Raw genomic sequence first — 20,996 nt, 5'->3', positions numbered from 1 at the left:
TGACTCTATGTTACTTAGCTTTCTCAATACTATTAATACAGACATTTTATAAAATGGGTTCAAGAATGTAGCCAATTGGAAGCGCTGAAATGAGTCACGTGTGCGTGATTTAATTTCTCACTAACATGCACGGCCTGACGTCACAATGTTTACACTAGCAGTGCGCACTCAATCAGTTGTTACAAGTGCGTCGCGCGCTACTATACGCGCTGTCAATCCTGTAAACAACTGCTAGTTCGGGCTGCCGGCCGGCCTTCCTTGTGCATATTGTGTGGCGTACGTACACTCTTACGTACAGTACTTATATGTGCGGGATTTCCGAGTGCGACGTGCGTAAATGTTTGGGACGAACATCTTCGGACATCTTGATTCTTGAGCAAAGGTACGTCAAAAATGTTGTTAGTTTTCGACCCATTTTTTAAAACAAATGCTGCACAGGATTATTTCGTGGCGTTAGTGGAGATGCAGCTCACTCTCGGGTATTTACGATGTAGTGCAACATCGTAACAATTGTAAATACCCTCGAGTGCGCTACATCTCCACTAACGCATCCTGTCCTGTGCATCATTTGTAAAATATCTTGCACATAATAAATGTCAGGCCTATAAGATGTTCATACCTTTTGAATGTTTTACATGGATACTATATGGATCTATAAGGAACACTGAAGAAATTTGAAATTTGTGTGGAGTTGTATAAAATGTTTTACTGGCCACCCAGCCTACTTATTCTGTACGATGTATTCACCTTATGAGACACAAATAGAGCTTTTCAGAAAATGCTGAAATAAAACCTTTGTTGTGGGTAGACTTCAGTTTCAGACCAACCACAACAGCACTAAAGGCCAGCTGTAAAACAGATTTAAGGAAACATTAATTTTTCATCAACAGTGCATTAAACATACCTTTAATAAAGTTTAGGTCAACAAGAGGAAGTCGGATATAGCTTGGATTACTTTCTTTTCTCCTGCTTGATATCCTCTTTTGAATACAAATAACAAGTCTCAATCCTCATAATATAAGATTCTTTTGAAAACCTCAAACTAAAAACTTGTTGTGCATTTGGCTGATTAAACCACCCTACGATGCATGAAATAGGCAAGGATTACAGCATCCATGGCAACATTTCCTTTATTTGACTTTAATATATTCCGAATCAGAATAACTGCAACATTACATTAAGAAATGGAGCTTGATGGTTTTGAAAATGATATCTATCCAATTTCATACTCAGTAGTGCATGTGACCTCCTGGATTTTGACAAATGTTTGCATATCAATAAGAGTGATGAACATATGGTGACTATAATATATTAACCTTATGTACATGTACATTGCTGAACTTCCTTGAAACAACAAGCTTCACAATAGAATGCTAACTTTCTGTAACGAAATAAACAGGCTAAGAGCATTTACTTTGTTCTTGTGTTCTCTAACTATTTCTTCAGCACTTTTTTTTTTGGTCAACTTCTTATTTCTGGAGATAGATTGTACTTTTTTTATTTGTGATAGTTCCCATACCCACACAAAATGGTGGACATACTGCAAACACTGTCATTGACAGTGACCATTAGGCCTACACACCGAGTTGAAACATGAAATCATCAGCTTACTGAAATACCTCTCTTTTCATATAGCATATAGACTAAGAGCATTAATTTGGTCTTGTGGTCCCTTTATTCCTTCAGCACTTTTGTCAACTCCTTATTTCTGGAGATACTTCATATTCAGTTCCCCAGCCCAACACAAACAAAACTCAACCCATCGTGTCACATATACCGCAAACGGCACATCATAGTATGATTGTCATAAACCCTGGACATATACGCACAACATTGAAACATGAAATTACCAGCTGAAAGTTATGCTAGCTTACTTTCTTTCTTTAACAATAGCACGCACGTTGAGAGCATTTACATGTAGTGTTCTTGTGTTCTCTTTTATTTCAGAATTTTTGTCAACTCCTCATTAAAGAGATATTTCGTCTACATCCCCTCCCCCCCCCCAAAAAAAAGAAGATATTAAATTTTCAAGGTGTCACATACCATATACAGAACAGTGTAGTTAATGTTTATGATTTAGTTGAAATTAGTGGAAATTACACATGAAGTCATGCATCACACTCTATGATAGACTAAAGCTTACATAAACTAAGTATAATGTAGGCCTAATAAGCATTGCACATGTTTCAGTCACAATCTATGATTCCTGAACTAACCAGTATTTGGAATGGATTTGTTTCATACAAATACCAAACATATTGGTCTATCAGCCAGTATGATGCTTGATTTGATCTGTTGTTACAACGGGTTACAAATAAACTGAATTAATAACAGCGGGTTGAATTGACTTACGTGTTAGCTTATCCACTGCAAGGAGTCTGCGCCAAGACTACTACTGCACTAACTGGCACTGTCCCCTGGTATGTGTTGCGTAACTTGAGTGTTTGCGAGTTTTTCCGGGTTTTTTCTTCGTTTCTGGTCGTTTTTGTCGAAGAAGTATAATAAACTTAGCGTCAAACAATATTATAAAATGGGTTCAAGAATGTAGCCAATTGGAAGCGCTGAAATGAGTCACGTGTGCGTGCATTAATTTCTTAGTAAATGCACTAAAGGGCTTTTTACACTTGTGTTTCTTAACCCCGGACTTTCTCTGACCCAGGACTATCGTTAGTCCCGTACCAATTTTTTCAGCTTTTTACACTCGCCAATTAGTCCCGTACTATCTCTTGTCCGGGGCTAAGGAGAAAACTGACCTTTTTACACTCGTCTTTCTTAGCCCCGGACTTTCCAAACCACATGAATATTCATAATTACGCTGTGTACTGTACACGTACACGCACGCACCGGCAGCACTTGATTACCTCGTTTCTGATTGGTCAGTGAGGGTCGCACTTCGTCTCCGTCGCTTAGCCCAGGATTATTTTTTCGTTCTGTTTACACTCACTTGCTTGGCACCGCAATTGCGGTGCTAGCACCGCAATTGCGGTGCTAACCCCTGCTATTTTGCAGGGCCAGATAGTACCGTACTATCGGTGGGGCTAGCCCACTTTGGCAAAAACGAGTGTAAACAGAAAGTGGGCTAAGGATAGTCCCGTACTATCGGTGGGGCTAAGGCCCCCCCTTAGCCCCACCGATAGTCCGGGGCTAAGCAAAAATTTACAAGTGTAAAAAGCCCTTAAGAAGAGTCTCTCTTCCACCTCCCTGGACTGACGTACGTCACAATGTTTACACTAGCAGTGCGCACTCAATCAGTTGTTACAAGTGCGTCACGCGCTACTATACGCGCTGTCAATCCTGTAAACAACTTCTAGTTCGGGCCGCGGGCTGCCACAACAGCCGGCGGCCTTTCTTGTGCATAACACGTGGCGTACGTATACTCTTATACGTACGTACAGTACTTATGTGCGGGATTTCCGAGTGCGACGTGTGTAAATGTTTGGGACGAACATCTTCGGACATCTTGACTTTTGAGCGAGTGCTACATGTAGCTGACTAGTATTGACCCACAAAGGTACGTGAATAATGCTGTTAGTTTTCGACCCATTTTATAAAACAAATGATGCACAGGATTATTTCGTGGCGTTAGTGAAGGTGCGGCGCACTCTCGAGTATTGACAACGGTTGCAAACATGCACTCGGCTGCGCCTCGTGCATGTCGCACCATTGTCAATACTCTCGAGCGCGCCGCACTTTCACTAACACACTCTATCCTGTGCATCATTTCGTCGCCGGTCACACGAACCGACGAATCCCTCAGGTTTGCGTAAGAATGACAATTCGAGAAAATCGCGTTCGAAGTTGACCCATTTTTGACTTATGGTTGCTACACTTTCATGTCTATAATTTCCAATTATTTTTGTAGTACATCAGACTTCAATTCTTGCTCTAACATGTGAAGTTTTTATCGAATTGTATTGTTAACAAATAGGCGGGAAATCGTCAAAGAGCTGCATGCATGTATTTTCGGTCGGCAAAGAACGTTGTCATTGTCCATGTGTGTCCATATGTACATGTACATTGAGCGTTGTTATTGTCAACGCATGTATTACATAGTACGTGCACTGTGCGCGCGGTCAATGAACTGTTGAATCTCAAAAACTACACGCAAGTCAATGCGCACTGATTCGTCGGTTCGGTGACCGCGCGTTCTAGTACGCGCGGTCACCGAACCGTCGAATCGCCTGATTGTTTAACACACGCGTCTATGGGGAAAACAAATAATTTTCACAAATGGAATTACATACTTCTACAAAAGTGATAACTACGTAAAACTTTCACCGAATTACACACTGAGAATTTCAGAATATGTAGTATGGAATGTCTACTATCGAAATGATTGAAAATCTCAAAATCGAAAATTTGACCCAAAATCGAGTGATTCGTCGGTTCGTGTGACCGGCGACGATTTGTATAACAAAACAAAAATACGCTAAGTAGACGCGCAAATAGTCCTACGCAAGGATTTCAGCCTACTATGACGTCACTATAGATATCAACATTCAGTATCGCGTACCAGTCAACAATCCTCAGTGTGACGTCACCATTTACAGTGCAGTCAACGCAGCTTTACTAATGAACAAGGCCTATACGCTAGAAACATGCAACAAGTGTGCATCTTCAGCCAACAAACCTCGTTGTGACGTCATCCCCTACAGTCATCGCAGCTAACTTTCAGCAACGCACACAAAGCACTCGTAAGCAGCCAGTTTTGACGAAATTCATTATTGTGACGTCACAAGAGCTAAAGGACACGTCCAATTTTTTTTCTTCTTTAGAACTTTCAGCAATAAATAGCCTTCGAGCCGATACACACGAATATGGAGTAGCACTGAATAGTGTTTGTGGGTCCGTGTTGTCAACCTCCTTGTGGTGGGCCCGGGGCAACTAATCGATCAGGTGACTGATTTATCAGGCGAATGACAACAATCTGAGACAGCAGCAGCAACAGTAAAGCTCTAAATAAGATGAATCCTTCATGTCCACAGCCTGAAGCTGAAACAAAGTTATCAGGGCAAGCATCTTTTGATGTCATACATTAAGGCGTCTCCATGCTGCAACTAAACGTAGAAGGCCTAACCAAAGCCAAGATCAATGTTATTGAACAGTTACTTTAGACACATAAAGCAACAGTAGTTCTTCTACAGGAAACTCATGCTAAGGACAGCTCTTATCTCAATATCCCTGGTGTCACTCTGGCCGCACATACAGTAAGCGAAATTCATGGGATTGCAACTTTTGTCAAGAGTACTCACAGTTGGAAAGCATTGGTTTCATGTCCATCAGACTCACCAGTGGAGTGGACGGCAACGTTAGTTGAAGAGGTTACCATTATAAATATCTACAAGCCACCCTCATTTCGACTCCAGCCAAATACCCTTCCTATCTTCAGTGCTCATTGCATCTATGCTGGAGATTTCAACAGTCACAGTACTTCATGGGGCTACTCATCCACTAATCCAGATGGTTTTGCACTAGAAGATTGGTCCTCAACATCTGGTGTCCAATTACTGTTTGACCCAAAACAGCCAGACAGCTTCCACTCTTGCAGATGGAATACAACGTCAAATCCTGACTTAGCCTTTGTCAACTTTCAAGGCCCATCACCTCACCGGATTATCTTAGACCCCTTTCCCAAGTCACAACACAGGCCATCACAGCTCATACCAGTAAACCCAGTCCGACCAGTCACAACGAAGCCTATTAAGCGTTGGAATTTCCGCAAGGCCGACTGGAAAAAATTCTCGAACTTGGTAGATGAAGCCGTATGCAATCTCCCTCCACCAACTCCCCGTGGCATCGACCAAGCCTACTCACACTTCTGCAATATACTTATCAAGGCAGCAACGAATTCCATCCCGCGCGGTTTTCGCCGACACTGCATCCCCACCTGGGACGAAGAATGTGATGCTATCTACAGCCAGTTCTTGCGATCTGAACCTGGAGACTTGGCTTCCACCAAAGCCTCAGAACTGACTGATTGTCTAGACAGGAAGCGTCGTAAACGTTGGGAAGAAACCGTGCAAGGGATAGACTTCACTCACTCTAGCAGAGTTGCTTGAAAGACTCTCAAACGCCTCACTGGAAACAGTACCAAACCTAGAACATGTCCTGTGTCAGCCAACTCCATCGCGGAACAACTTGTTAGCAATGGGCGATTCAAGGACTGTGACAAGGCCCACACTCGAACTGTGAAACAGGAGACTACCAACCTATGGCAGGCCCCGGGAGTGGATGGATGGTTGTCGGCCCCCTTCTCTCAGGAGGAGTTAGCTAATGCTTTAGCCCTACTTAGGAGTGGAAAGGCCCAAGGTCCGGACAACATCCCACCGGAATTCCTTATTCATTGCGGGGTCAAATGTCAGAAGTGGTTAACAGATTTCTATTCTTGCTGTTTCACCAACCAAGTCATCCCTAAGATATGGAGAAAGCCACTGTAATTGCTCTCCAAAAACCAAACAAACCAGTTGATGACCCCAAGAGCTACAGACCAATCTCCCTTCTCTGTGTCCCTTACAAGCTTCTGGAACGTCTCCTTCTGGCGAGGATAGAACCTGTGGTTGACCCACAATTACCAGATGAACAAGCGGGCTTCCGCCATGGTCAGAGTACAGTCCACCAAATTGTCAAGCTGACCAATGACATCTAAGACAGCTTTGAGAAGAATCACAGAGCTGGCGCCATCTTTGTCGACCTCACTGCAGCCTACGACACTGTGTGGCACCAGGGTCTGACTCTGAAATTATTAAAGACAATCCCTGATCGCCACATGGTGAGGTTCCTCTGCAACATTCTAGCCAACAGGAGGTTCGTTCTGAAGACTAGTGATGGACAGTCCAGCAGACCATGCCAACTGCGGAATGGAGTTCCTCAAGGCTCTGGAGGCTCTGTACTATCCCCCTTGCTCTTCAACATATACATCAGTGACATCTCCTTCACAACCTCACGACAGTATGGCTATGCAGATGACCTTGCCCTTCTTCACTCTGACAGAGCCTGGTCAAATGTAGAGAATACCCTCACTGCAGATATGTCGCAAATCGCGAAGTACTTCAGGATCTGGAGACTCAAGATTAGCATGCCCAAGACAACAGTAACAGCCTTCCACCTGAACACCAAGGAGGCTAGTCGGCAACTCAGTGTCATTCTTGATGGAACACCTCTTCCATACAATGCTACACCAACCTACCTTGCAGTGAAGTTGGATAGGCAGCTGACCTACAAGGAACAACTCAAGGCCATAAGTGCAAAAGTGTCTTCAAGGAACAACCTCCTTCACCGACTTGCAGGTTCAAAATGGAGTGCCAGTGCAACCACTCTCCGCACTAGTGCGCTAGCACTGGTACACAGTGCCGCGGAATACGCCTCCCCTGCGTGGTGTAGGAGCTCTCACACCAAGAAACTTGACTCAGTTCTGAATGACACCATGAGATTAATAACAGGATGTCTCCGGCCTACACCAACAGAATTCCTACTGTTCTCTCAGGCATCGCTCCTGCCCCTATGCACCGAGAACATCACACACATAGGCTGGTAACCAAGGCCTCCAGCAACCCGGACGACCTCCTCCACGACGTAGTTGAGGGCTCTGTAACTCTGGGTCAGCGGCATCAGCGACTGAAGTCTCGTCGCCCTTTCTCCCGCCATGCAGCAACGCTGAGAAGATCAGACTTCAACATCTGCCAGACATGGAGAACAAGCTGGGAAGACACCCAACGACCTGCTCAACTCGTTGTCACGCCCAATACATCTGTCCCCAGGAGCAAACCTCCCAAGGAGTGAGTGGGTGTCTCTAAATCGGATTCGAACGGGAGTTGGGCGTTTCAATGCAGCCATGCATCGTTGGGGGCTACGCCCGTCAGCAGCTTGCCAGTGTGGTGCACCAGAACAGACTGCTCAACACATCTTGAGTGAGTGCCCTGATCTCCGCCCTCCTGAAAACATGGACCTGACACACCCTACTCCACAGACTGTAACTTGGCTACAACAATTGAGGGACATTATTTAGCTGCTGCTGCCTCATAAGCAAGAAGAAGAAGACGGTTGGGAGACGCTACAGTACAGGGCCTATGGGACAGTATAGTCTTGGCGCAGACTCTTTGACCAAAAACGAGGTTTTGTACCTGCAAACAAGCGGTCTGGCAACCCCTTTCCCAACCAGATATTCTGTCAGTTTTTATATTTTGATTATGTACACCCATAGGACATTCATTTAGGCCAAGTTTGATCCATGGGCTCCGTGGGGTAAATTACACCCGCCGGAGGGCCTTTTTTCGGGGGGTCCCTGGGGGCCAAACCCAACCTCATGGACCAGGCTGACGCCCATTTTTTTAATGAGGAGGGTGGTCCCAGCAGCTCTTAGGGGTCAAACCTTTTTGGCTTGGTGGGGTAAATTTACCATGTAGCAGCCAGCTCCTGGTCTATACGCAGTAGTGCCCTCCCTTTCTCACCTGAGCAGGCGGGCGCTGATCCTGTCCAACTGGCCGTGGTATTCTTTTCCGTCAGCTGACAGGTCCTAGATGATGATCCGTTATGGAGATGATGACCGGTGAAGCACATGTACGTACAAGTTGAATTCACATTATTGATGTCGGAGCACGCCACGTGTCCATCATATGGTGCCGACAGAGATGGACAACGAATCACTATCGCGGAAATAACAAACAAACACACAAACACACACAAAAAAAGATAACATAAAAGTGACTCGAAAGAAGACAGGATGCTGGAGATTAGGCATTAGACCGGGAAAACATCCAGAAAAAGATAAAAATGTCATACGAGCATTCAAATGTACCGAAATTGCTTTAAGTTCAAAACACGATTGTAGTTAAGCGACGAAACGACCGTGTGAATATAAATCAACTCCAACCGTGTTTTGGAGGTTGAGATTTTTTGGAACACGTCGTGCGGACAAAAGACAGAGGGAGCAGCCATAGTCTTGACTGGATTCGTAAACGGCAAAAAACAAGCGAACAAACAAAAACATGATAACATGTCACCCTCCTGTCAGAAATGGGTATGGTCCCTGGCGAAAGACCATTCGCAATCCGCAGAAAAGGCTAGAAAATATCACCACATGGCCAACGGGCTGTGATGTCCACAGCTTACCCTTCGACATTTTAGGGGTCCTTTTTGATAATATTCGTCAATTCAGCTTTTATCCCTTGGGACCCCACGTCACGTTTGTATACACGCGGATGTAACCTCATCCAAGTCTCAAGATCCCATAAACAATATACAGAAAATAGACTCCAAATTTATAACGTGAATCACCCTAACGAAAACAGGCGGCGCACTGAAGGTGCAACGGTTATTCTCACCGACTTCAAACCTTCGTATGTAGGCTGACTGTTTAATTTCACTTTTATTAGGTTTTGGTCCCACGTGAAAATGCGGATTTAACTCTTTTATTATATCAAGTTTATTACTAACTCCCCTCTGTTCCGTATGTTTGAAGGAACAGACTAGGATGTCTTTTTATTCATTGAAATGCCATCATTGTCACAAACAAACAATGACATGTAATGGAAGCAGTTATCACACTTACCGACCACCTTAAAACGAATAGTGCAGTTTGCGTAGTTGCCTTCATTATCCGTAGCACGATACTGAATCTCGTGGGAGCCCTCGGGAAATGTAGAACCGGGACCTTCCCCCGACACTCGACTGTTGAAGTTATAAAACAAGATTAGTGTTTGGTTTTCGGCAAAAAAAGAACCCCCCCCCCCAAAAAAAAAAAAAAAACAACAAAACAACAACAACAACAACAACAAAGAAACAAACATGATACTTGTATGATCATGATGATAGTCAGCGAAGCATGAAAATGACAATAACCTTTCAACAATGACTTTCAGTTGACATCGTCTCAGCAGCTTTGCTGCTATACGCAGGGGCGGATCCAGGAATTCTGTAAGAGGCGCCTTTACGAAATAAAGGTGCACACTCGAACCTTCCCCTCCCCCATTTCTTTCTTTTTATTCCCTCCGCCAAGGGGGAGGTTATGTTTTCGTTACCGTTGGTTTGTTTGTTAGTTAGTTGGTTCGTTGGTTCGTTCGTTCTTTCGTTCGTTCGTTTGTCCGTGTGCAAAATAAGTCAAAAAGTAGTTAATGGATTGAGATGAAACTTGCATGAAAGGTTTAGAATGACACAAGTAACAAACTATGAACTTTTGGTAATGATCCGAGAATTTTGGGGGAATTTATGAAGGATTTTTGATATTTTGGCAGGTAGGGTCAATGAACTTGGGAGTTAAGGCTGCGCGTATTATATTATACGAATAATTTATGAGTTGTTAGTGCATAGGGCACGAATATCGCACGAGGCGCGAGATAAGCCACTGGTCTATTCAACAAGGCGCGTAGCGCCGCGTTGAATAGACCAGTGGCGAATCTCGCGCCGAGTGCGGTATTACGTGCCCCAATGCACGAACAAAATCATAAATTATTCGTTTTATACAACACCTTGTCCACGATCACAGTACTAAATTAGTGACCGCCAACTCAGGAAGGCCCAAAACTAAATGTAACAATTAGGCCGAGAATTGTAAACCACCCTGTGTACTGCTTTCAAACACTCGTCATGATTCGACCACACAGTCACAGGAATCACAAACTCCGCAGGGTCTATACCCATTCTACGCTACGTTAGATCGAGTTAGGCCTGACTATTAGGCCGATCTGAGATGTCGTAGATCTAGTAGTGTAATAGGTCTAGACTTTGTCTATTTCCGAAAATGAATTTGTATAAAACACACAAAAATAATCAAATTACGGTTTCTCAACTTGAAATGAAGTCTTGATTTTGAGATCACTGTGGTCCACGTAGCAGATCAGAGTCAAAAGTAAAAACACAGCAGTAAGTATAAAGGCCGCAATACATGCTAGCTAGGTAAAGTAGCTGCGCGTACACGTTAACGTTGCATTACTCCGCCGCGCCTGGTCTGTGAGACTTACCGGCAGCGCAGCGCAGCCGGCCAGCACGTAGTTTGCTGGCGCTTTGCTAGTGTGAGCCACTGCAGAATTCTGTGAGCGGCCATGCATTAGTAGCCCCCCCCCCCCCCCGCGAAGCCGTGCTATAGTACCTTCGAGCCGTGCAATACGCCCATGCCAGGGGCCTATTGCATGGCTGTCACTCTCAATGAGTTTGATAGGTATTTTCTATTGAATGTCATGTGACATGTTCTTGGCCAATCACAATTCGACATCATTCTGAGGTGTTGTATAATATACAAATATTCAATGTTTATGAGTGCGACGGTTCCGAATATTACATGAGCGTGCAAGTTTAACCGTTCTATTCAACGACGCGAAGCGGAGTTGAATAGAACGGTTAAACTTGTACCGAATGTAATATTCGGAACCGTCGCACTAATATTCGGTACCGTCGCACGAATTCGGTACCGTCGCACGAATGATAAACATTGAATATTTGTTTTATACAACACATGATATCGAAACATTTAGGCATGGCCTACAGTTTGGACCAAAAATAGATATGTTTTAACCCTAAATAGGTAGATCGAGAACTACATATGCGAAAGCCTACGCCTAACGTTAGGCCAACTAGCGTACTGCCACTGGCTCGATCTCTGGTAGGCCCCCTAGGTCTTGAAAAAGGTCTAACTAAACCCTATATAGCTAGGTCTAGAGAGTTTGCTTACCTCTATTTAAAGCATACTGTATTTGATCACTTTCTTAGTATTTGCCGCTGCATTTCACTCATGATTAGCAATGCGTTGAGATCCTCATCAGAGACGAGAACAAAGCTCGGGTGAAAAAGAGGTAGGTCTACGTAGCCATGATAACGTAGTTGCATGGCCGTGCGACGTGCGTAGGTGACCGGTGGTGGTACCATAGAGCTCTATCAAAATACAGCTCTATGTATGGTACACATAAACGGTTGTTGCGTGCTGGCGCAGCGCAAACCCTACGCGTCCGCGTATGCATCAATGCCAGCTAGCTGTACGATACACAAGTTCAGTGTGTCCTAGGGTCTATTGCACTGCCGGCTCGCTTGTACCGTTCAATAGTCGACTATTGCACTGCCATTGAGTGTGAGCGTTGGATAGCCGATTCCTCTGAATGTCATGTGACCAGCATTCATCCAATCAGATGGCAAGATTCCATACATGTGTTGTATAATGAGGTTTGCATGCACGCACTAAAGTGCGTGCTCTAGTTTCTGCCAGGGCGAGGCGCGCGGTGCAGGTGAGGGTTTATGACGTAACAAAGGCTGCTATATTGGGAAATCGGGCGGCTTTCAGCACACAATGCCAGTGCCGTATATAAAGACAGTCTGGCCAACTCATGAATTGGACGCCATGTCGTTACCCAGCGGACAGTAGCGCTTGCGCTTGGGGGACTATAGCGTGGACGCGCAGGCGTCCCAAAGGCGCAAGGGACATATAAGCCGGATTCACACGTACACCAATGCAGCGGGATACAAATCTCGAGATCTGCATCGCGATCGTCATCCCGAGTTTTTTGCACGTGTGGACAGAAAAAAAAACAACAAAAAACCGAAAATTAGCGGGATAAGCATCGCGATGCTAATCCCAAGAAATCTTGCGCTGGTTCATCAAAATAGCGGGATAATTGGCCCCGCGCTGGTACGTGTGAACGGTCGGGATTAGAATCTCGAGTTTTTATATCCCATCATGCAATGCGCACATCACAACCACCGAACTAAAACATAGTGGAATGCGTGTCCCTATTCCCAACATACACGGGACCGTGCAGCCAAATTACCGTATTGCGTCGCCATCTTGTTCGGGCAATTTTTCCTTATCAAATGGAGTGCACGCCTAGGCGCGGTCAGACTGGGCCACTGGTACGCGCGCAAGCAAGAGTACGCCGTCCAGTGGTTAGTGATTATGACGTAACAATCCACGTTTGTACATGACAATGGTCTTGCGCTTCTGAGACACAGCCCGCACTCCATATAAGGAAAAATCGCCCTAACAAAATGGCGGTGGTAGCAAGTTTTGGTGGCTGCGTATTTCCTGGGTGAACACGCATTCCACTATGTTTTAGTTCGGTGATCACAACAGCGAGGCCTCTGCGAAGAGGTCCTTCACCTCTTTGGAGCACTGTCTACAACAACAGCGCGCGAACCACGCCACTGACGCGTAAAAGACAATGGACAAAAGTTAGTGCGCGAAGGCAGTAAGGGCGCTGTGTGACCCAGTTTGCAGACTTTGTTATTTTAGCGGGATAATTCGGTACGTGTGGACGCTCGCCAAATTAGCGGGATACCGATCGCGATCGCTATCCCGCTAATTTGGTACGTGTGGACGCTCGCAAAAAAAAAACAACAAAAAAAAAACAAAAAACTGGGGATGTGCATCGCGATCGTCATCCCGCTATTTGTCTGCAATGCTGGACTTTATTTTTTTTTTTCTTAGAGAGGGAGAGAGAGAAAGGGGGAAGGTTGGGGAAGGGACATTCTTTCATTCCAACCATGTTGAACAAATCCAACTATCATGGCAATCATTCTTACACATTCAAATAGACACAAACACAGAGGTACATAAACATGATAAATAATAGGCATAGTTCCTTTATAGGAATAATGATAAATTGCTGTTAAAAAAGAAAAGAAAAGAAGGAGTAACAGTGAGCCGTGTCATTCACTGTCACCAGACTGTATGCTATATATTGTATTTAGCAAGTTGTCCAGGTAACAAGATTGTTGTGTAACAAAATTATACATAAATTTACAATTCTAGCTGTGCACAGACGATAGACGAATTCCACAATTGTTAACGATTCGCACGTACATAACTATCAATTACCATCCTATTGACTCCTATATGTATGAAACTGGCATGAAGGCCTATATTCAAACGGAATACACCTATGTACAATGTACAACATGACAACGTCATCGATAAGTGCGTATTAAGGTATGTAAAATCATCTCAAATTGTTTAAAAATGATTTAAAGAGAAAGGTCTGAAATTGAACTAAGCACAAGACAGTACCTGGATTACATTATGAGGGATATCCTCAGTGGCATCCGCACCAAATTAGAACTATATTGCCATGATCATTGGATAGATATGAAGTAAGTAAAAAAAAAAGCAAATGAAAATGTCCTATACAAGATAATGGCGACTGGTAGACCTCCGCCATATTGTTCTCTTAACAGGTCTGGAGTACGTCTTTCTAATGTTACACGACAGTTTCACATTATTACTTGGTAGAAAAAAAAATGGCGTGTTACAACGTGTCACAAAATTTAATGCGTCGAGTGTTTACTTTCCTTAAACTAGGTGTGAATGGATGGACCTTTTTGTTAAAGACTCGCAGACTGAGCAATTATTAAGGAATTTGAGCATTTTCACTTTGACTAATCTATTTTTATGACAATTCAAATACTTTGGGCGGTCATTTTAAAAATATGGGGAAAATCCCGTCATGTTAGTATTTCACTTGACCTTTGACCATCATAGCCAAAATCTGTCCGTACGTGTCCTTGTGGAGTGATGGTGGCATGCAAATAGTGTTTTTTTATGCATTGGGTAATCCCCAAGGTATGGAGGAATTTGTAATAATATTTCAACAACAGATCACACCTGTAGATATAGTAGAATTTCAACATTTTCCTAACATTGATCCTTTGACCTGTAAAATGAAACTCGCCTGGAACAGAAATGAGTTGCTACTCGATGACCAGTTTTCTGGCCGCACTCTCATTTCCCACTTTTTCCTTCCTTTTGGATCTGCTTTCTCGTCGTACTCCGATTTCCCACTTTTTCCTTCCTTTTGGATCTGTCGGAAAGCGGTGTGCCATTACACTTGTGCCAGGTCGTTTCATGCAACGCCATGCTGCGCAGGAAGGCATGACGAATCTTCAGTTTATCGCGGTAAGATAATAATATCAAAATATATTTCGTGTATACCTTCTACTTCAATAAAGTAGACAACGGCAATGACAATCTCCACTGCACCGTGACCAATATTGGGGACGTCCTAAAGGCAAGCAATATTAGCGCGTAGCTGCGCGAAACGAACAATGGGCACTCCGTGTGAGCTATGCTCGCGCCCGCGTAATTGACTTTGGTAACGACATGGCGCCTGTAGATCACGGGACCAGCTTTTGACCAATCACAGGCTTCAAATCTCATAAGCCGAAAACCGAGTTGGCCAGACCCTCTTTGTATACGGCACTGCACAATGCAGTATACGTATGGGTGGAAATCAAAGACGCTTGCTACTATCTTTGGTGGAAATCACTAATCTCTGTGGAAGAACAAGATCAGTGCGGATGGAAATGGGCTGCATGCTTGGCGGAGATCTGCACTCTCAGAGTGCTTCTCTAGTTTCTTTTGTTTAAACAAAAAAATGATAATAATAAAGGGGGCGCGCCCGGTGCGCCACCGCCAGGATCCGCCTCTGACACGAAAATACACATAGCATACTCGAATAATAATAATGCTTCGGCATAACACTTAAAATTCGATTCTGTTTTTCCAATTATATCAATTGTGGCAATATAGATTCCTGTTGACGGAGCAAATCGGATGGAGGGGTCTGTCAAGGGCAACATCGTCTTCCAAAATCATAAAAGAAAGAATAACAATGACAAAAGTGTAGGTTGTGCGATCCCCTGATACAGGGCGGACACTAACTTGATGTGATAAACTTTGTATCCTATAAAGCAGTATTTTGCACCTTAATTTGTTGAGGGGTTAGGAAATATTAGATACAAGGGTCTGTATTTTTCTCTTCCTCCCTTCCTCACTCTAAGCCATGTGAATTAGTGAATCTAAGACAAAATGTCCCCAAGTTATGAAAATGCGTTCAAAGTGTGTTCAACGTTCATTTCATGCCTATATGAATTAGGGAACCTACAGCTTCCCAAGCGTATAGCTTAGGCCCCATCATATTTCTGATATTTACTTGTGGCATTCTCAGATGATATGACCATACATTGTGTCAAGTATGTTTTGTTTTGTTTGTTTCTTTTCTTCTTCAATCAACAGACATGATTGTACATATCTTGTATTCTTGTTTACTGTCAAATCATTTTGTAATCTCATCATTGAGAGAGCGGAAATATAAAAATAAACCTGAACTTGAACTTGAACTTGAACGTGGCCTTAGATATTTAATAGTTAAAAAAAAAAACTTATGCAAAATTGATGTACCTGTATGCTTTGACAGGTAGGGTGTCCTCCAGAGATAATGGAAGTGAAGATACTAATGATAAAGACAATGGTTTATGCTGACAATGATGATCGTCTTGATAACAGTAATCAAAATATTCGTAAAGAGTGGATAAAGACCGAAGAAGGAAACAAGAGAATGCGCAAATGTGGTCTTCAAACCTGACAGAAATGAATTCGTCCTCAGCAGTTGGTACTCTCCAGGTCACAATTTCACAGGTGCGTGTGGTGTACTGATTCCCGATGTTTCCGGTACAGTTCTTGAATTTTGGACTTGCTCCGTCTGGTCAAAGAAGCAGAGTTTATGTCAAAATATGCAAGTAACGAAGAATGCCCCTCTTTTCAGTTAGATTTTACATGATACATGTAGATTTCTGAGTTAGCAATTATCATTTAATCTATTGGACTCCATTCCCACCAGTGAAAAGATTTGTAATGTTTGGGTGGGAAAAATTTGGAGTGACAAAAAAAAAGATTAAACAAATAATCATCAAAAACGAAACAAACATAGAAATAAACAAGAAGCATAAAAGAAGTAGGGAAAAAGCAGACGTAGGTAATTGATGGATTTTTTTACAATTGATCGTTTTGCCTTCTAATGATCTACCTAGTGGAGTAATGCCATCATAGTGAGATGTATAGATCGACAACTGTCATCTGACATGAGTAAAATTTAAAAAAATGTATGATTCAAGATCCAAATACGTGAATGTTTGACAATGCAACCCTTCCTATCTACTCTTCAATTGGGTCCAGAGTTAGGTATTTATTTGGTTTTCAGTGCAAAATGCTTTGTTCACTTGTTTTGAGTTCCTGTCTTTGTCATTGGCATTCATGTATAACGTGGGAAATCAGTGTTTGGGAAAACTGAATCATCAATGTAACGATAGAGGGACATTTTGACAATGTGTAATTGTTTGGAATTAAAATTAACAGACCGGGGAGTCCCGATGGATTGTTTACAGCAGCCCTATTATGCAATAATTGAACACCATGTTTGCACCTCCTTAATTTCGGCGTGAATATAAACGGTTCTACCTGCCAGACCCGAGGTGGCACGTAACTAACTGTCACGATGTAGGCCTACATATTTAAAAGGTGGCGGGAACTGGCATGTGCTTACTGTGCATAAAATGACAGGATGCAGTGGTTGACGGTAGGCCATTTTAAAGAATGATTTAGGCTCTCCAAGCTATGTACGTACATTATGACATGTATGATTTCAGTTTATTGATACCTCTGGAAAGGTGGTGTAATCATGACATAAATCTTCGTACTGGTAAAGAAGGCAGTATTCAGGTCAATATGACTGCTGTGTTATGGTAAAATCGGGCGATTTAATAGGTGGCGGTTGGAGATCCACTCATACACTCTCTGATGCCATGTCAGTCTCGATGTAAAAGTTAAATGGTTATAAACCTGGCTAAACCGACTAGCTTGTATGAAGTATATTCAAGTTGCGATTCCTACTTTGTAAAGAAAAAGAAGCCATATACACAATTAATTTTCGTAAATATACGCTCTCCTTTTCAGTAAGATTATCTAATTTACGAGAGTCTTGAATATCTCTATCCATTATTATCATCCAAAGGTGGCACGTTCATGTACAGTATTTTAAAAAGTCATAACCGTTTGAATCTCCACATACATTGAAGTAAAATGACTACATTTTTGTAAGTTTGGTATATACGTATTCTTAAAGTGAACACATTCCCAAACTCCTGATGCAGCTCTAAATCACAATTTCTGGACATTTCTTCGCTATATTCATGGATACATAACTGAAATATGAATGAAAAAAAACCAACAACAACATATATTTTCGTGTTATAATCCATCCGGTTGCGCATGAGAGGGACCAAAGGGCCAATGGTACACCCTCCTTTTTTAAATCCTTTTTATTTCTGAAGACTGCGGCAAAACTTCCCCACTCAATATCACAATGCCATTCACTCTGTTTGTTTCTTCGGGTCGTCTTCTGATCTGATCCCGCCCTCTTGGAAATTCATGAGTCTTTGCGGCCCCTGTGGATTTGTGCATTTGTGTACATGTTAATAGGGGTAGGGGCGCTACGGCATAAGGGGCTGTAGTGTTTGGGGCCCACTCGATATAACAACCACGTACTGCTATAACGAGATATCGGTTATGACGAGGAAATTTCCTCGGTCAACAATTTCCTTCTCCATAAGTCTATGTACAACTCTACTCCATAGCGAGATCAGCTGTTACAAAGTTACTGCTATAACGAGATAAATTTTGTGATTTCCAAACAAAGAAAAACAAAGTTAATCAGACCTGTTATACCAAAGAAAAGTGAAATGTCTTCGGGTATTAAAGCTTGAAAGTATATCTGGCAATCTTACCTCCACGTGCAAGTTGTAAGGGTGAAATGATGAAGTGATAAATGTCTGCTGCCTCCGTTTAGTGTTCAATTGGGTAAATCCTTCTGAAACCTAAGTTTCCTCATCGCTTTTAGTGGTATCAGTATGACTTTCTGCGGTGAAAGGTCATCATTTTATTTGCACCACTGAATTTTCATACTAGATCATCTTATCGGTATTGTTGCGTTTCTCTCACGACGTGTCCTCAAACACAATAAAGTAACTATATTTTTGACATAAAGCAATAACATTATTTATAACAAAAATTTCCACATCGACCTTTTTGCCTTAACTTAGCTTAGGCTTAAACATGACAGCATAATATTACTGCATTTATACATTCTCCGTTGCCACGTAATATTCGTAAACACAACCAAAAGAGGCTTTTTGGCGTAGGAAATTACATTTTAATCATTTGGCTGTCTTGATGTGGTTGTGATAACATTTGTTTGTCCAGCAACTTATCACGATGGTCCAGCCAGCATGATATGCCAACCTCCCTGTATATTTCTTTGTTTTTTTATGTCAATCCTTTTATTTCACTTCTAATCCTCAGCAACTCAGCTTCGAAGGATGTGAAACGCATTGCATGTTTCCCCCTTTCCCTTTCCTAAGCTGTCCGTCAATATACACTGTACATTAACAGTTCTTTCTCATCTCGTCGTTATACATGTAAATAAAAAGAGATGTAGATTACCTCTTTACATTTTTGGCAAATCCCTCAGGCTCAAATACGACAGATCTTTACGTGGAATGTCATTTCAAAAAAAAAAAAAAATCTGTTTTCAATGTTTCAACAGACATTATTCTACGTGCTTTGTACATGACCAGGGCTGTTTCGATATCGCAGAATGTATTTGTATCATAATTTAATATCCTCACAGCGCTTTACTATAAACGCATGACTATCTGTAGAGTTAGCATCTTGAAAGTACGAGGACAGGAAATATTGATCAAAACATCAAATGTCATCACTGTGAGTGAATTGTCCAATTTTCATCGTACTTTTACTTAGTGTTTCATCAATTTTTATGTATTCGCTGAATCTAGATATAATTTTGACGAACTATTCCTGAAAAGAAGATAATTATGGTGTAATGAAAGGAATGGTACAGCATTGGTGGAGATGAATATTGGACTTTTAACTTTTTGCGAGATACCAAGAAAACACTTTTGAAAAAGTACAGAGCATACCATTCTGAGAATTCAAAGTTTATTTGATCAAAATCGGGTTTGGAATGACTGAAACATCAAAAAACAGAATAAAATAAAGCGATCGTAAAAAATGTGGGTCCCACACTTTATTAGAATCGCTCTGCTTTGGATGTCTCAGTCATTCCAAAACCCATTTTCATCAAATAAACGTTGAATTCCTCATGGAATAACATGCTATTTAATATTTCATAAGAGTTTTGTCATTACCTCACCAAAAAATGTAACAAACCTGAAATTAGGTCTCAACCAAAACTATACGATCCCATTAATCTTCATCTTGCAGTACTAAACTGCGTCTTTTCTCTAAAAAAAAAAAAAAAAAAAAAAAAAAAAAAAAAAAAAAAAAAAAAAGCTTTGTTTCGTGACAACGCGGTTTTGGAACCATTTGCAAAGGACTAAGTAGAATGTTAATTTTTAATTGGAAGGTAAACAGGTTCTGAAGCGTAAGGTTTCTGTGTTAAGCAAAACTATAAAATCTGGCTACTTTGATTCCTGTATTGGGTTTTTATTCCGAATCTAGCAAAAGGCAAATAATTTAGGCGTACAGATAATAGAAATGTTGATACCGATTATCAAGTTTCTAGTCGTTAAGATTTCTTTGTCACATTACGTTTTTCGAAAGGTAATAGAAGTCATTTTGTTGCGTAGATGTCAGCCAAAGCTAACGAACGTTGAAACTGCAAAAATAGATTAACAAACAAAATGTCTTCTGGGTATTCCCCATCTCCTTTGATGTGCAAATCGCGCAAAATGCCCCCTTAATTCACTACGTTCTTACCAGCACTATTGAATACCAATGGAAGCACAAACACGACAATTCCCAAGAACCTTCCGATTGAGGAAAGCACTGTCTTTCTCGAAATTGGCGTCATCACAGAAAAGGCCTCTAGAGAACACTGGACTTGACTAAAGAGCTGCTGTCACCCTGCGTTAGCAGAATTGGTTTAGATCCCATGAAATGCGTCTCCCCAGCAGTACGTTGTGAACGTTGCGAGGATACAAACGTATGTATATTGAAGTCTGTATGATAACAATCACGTGAACAGACATTAGGCGCTCCACTGTGGTCTACCGTCAATACACCCCATCACAATGATTGGATCGATGCTCAATGAAAATGTGTGGTTGCATTTACAATGCCCTTTTATACGGTAGGCTTGGTACATTCGGGCAAGTTTAACACAAATGTTCCAATTGGCACAGATGTTCCTTGGGGCAAGTGAAACGTT

At 42.2% G+C, this 20,996-nt stretch overlaps 1 protein-coding gene across 1 annotated transcript in view; it reads right to left on the bottom strand.

Annotated features, from left to right (window-relative positions):
- Positions 1-20,639, bottom strand: part of LOC140243596 (sushi repeat-containing protein SRPX-like) — a 29,630-nt gene extending 8,991 nt beyond the window's left edge. Inside the window, exons 1-4 of the mRNA XM_072323261.1 lie at positions 20,546-20,639; positions 16,334-16,454; positions 9,548-9,666; positions 8,448-8,642 (exon numbers count right to left, since the gene is read on the bottom strand). Coding sequence (XP_072179362.1) covers positions 8,448-8,642; positions 9,548-9,666; positions 16,334-16,454; positions 20,546-20,639 — 529 coding nt within the window. The remainder of the gene's footprint in view (positions 1-8,447; positions 8,643-9,547; positions 9,667-16,333; positions 16,455-20,545) is intronic.
- Positions 20,640-20,996: the final 357 nt, after the last annotated feature.

This window comes from Diadema setosum, chromosome 20 (genome assembly GCF_964275005.1).
Source record: "Diadema setosum chromosome 20, eeDiaSeto1, whole genome shotgun sequence".
Taxonomy (NCBI): domain Eukaryota; kingdom Metazoa; phylum Echinodermata; class Echinoidea; order Diadematoida; family Diadematidae; genus Diadema; species Diadema setosum.
This window is presented reverse-complemented; position numbering and strand designations above follow the sequence as displayed.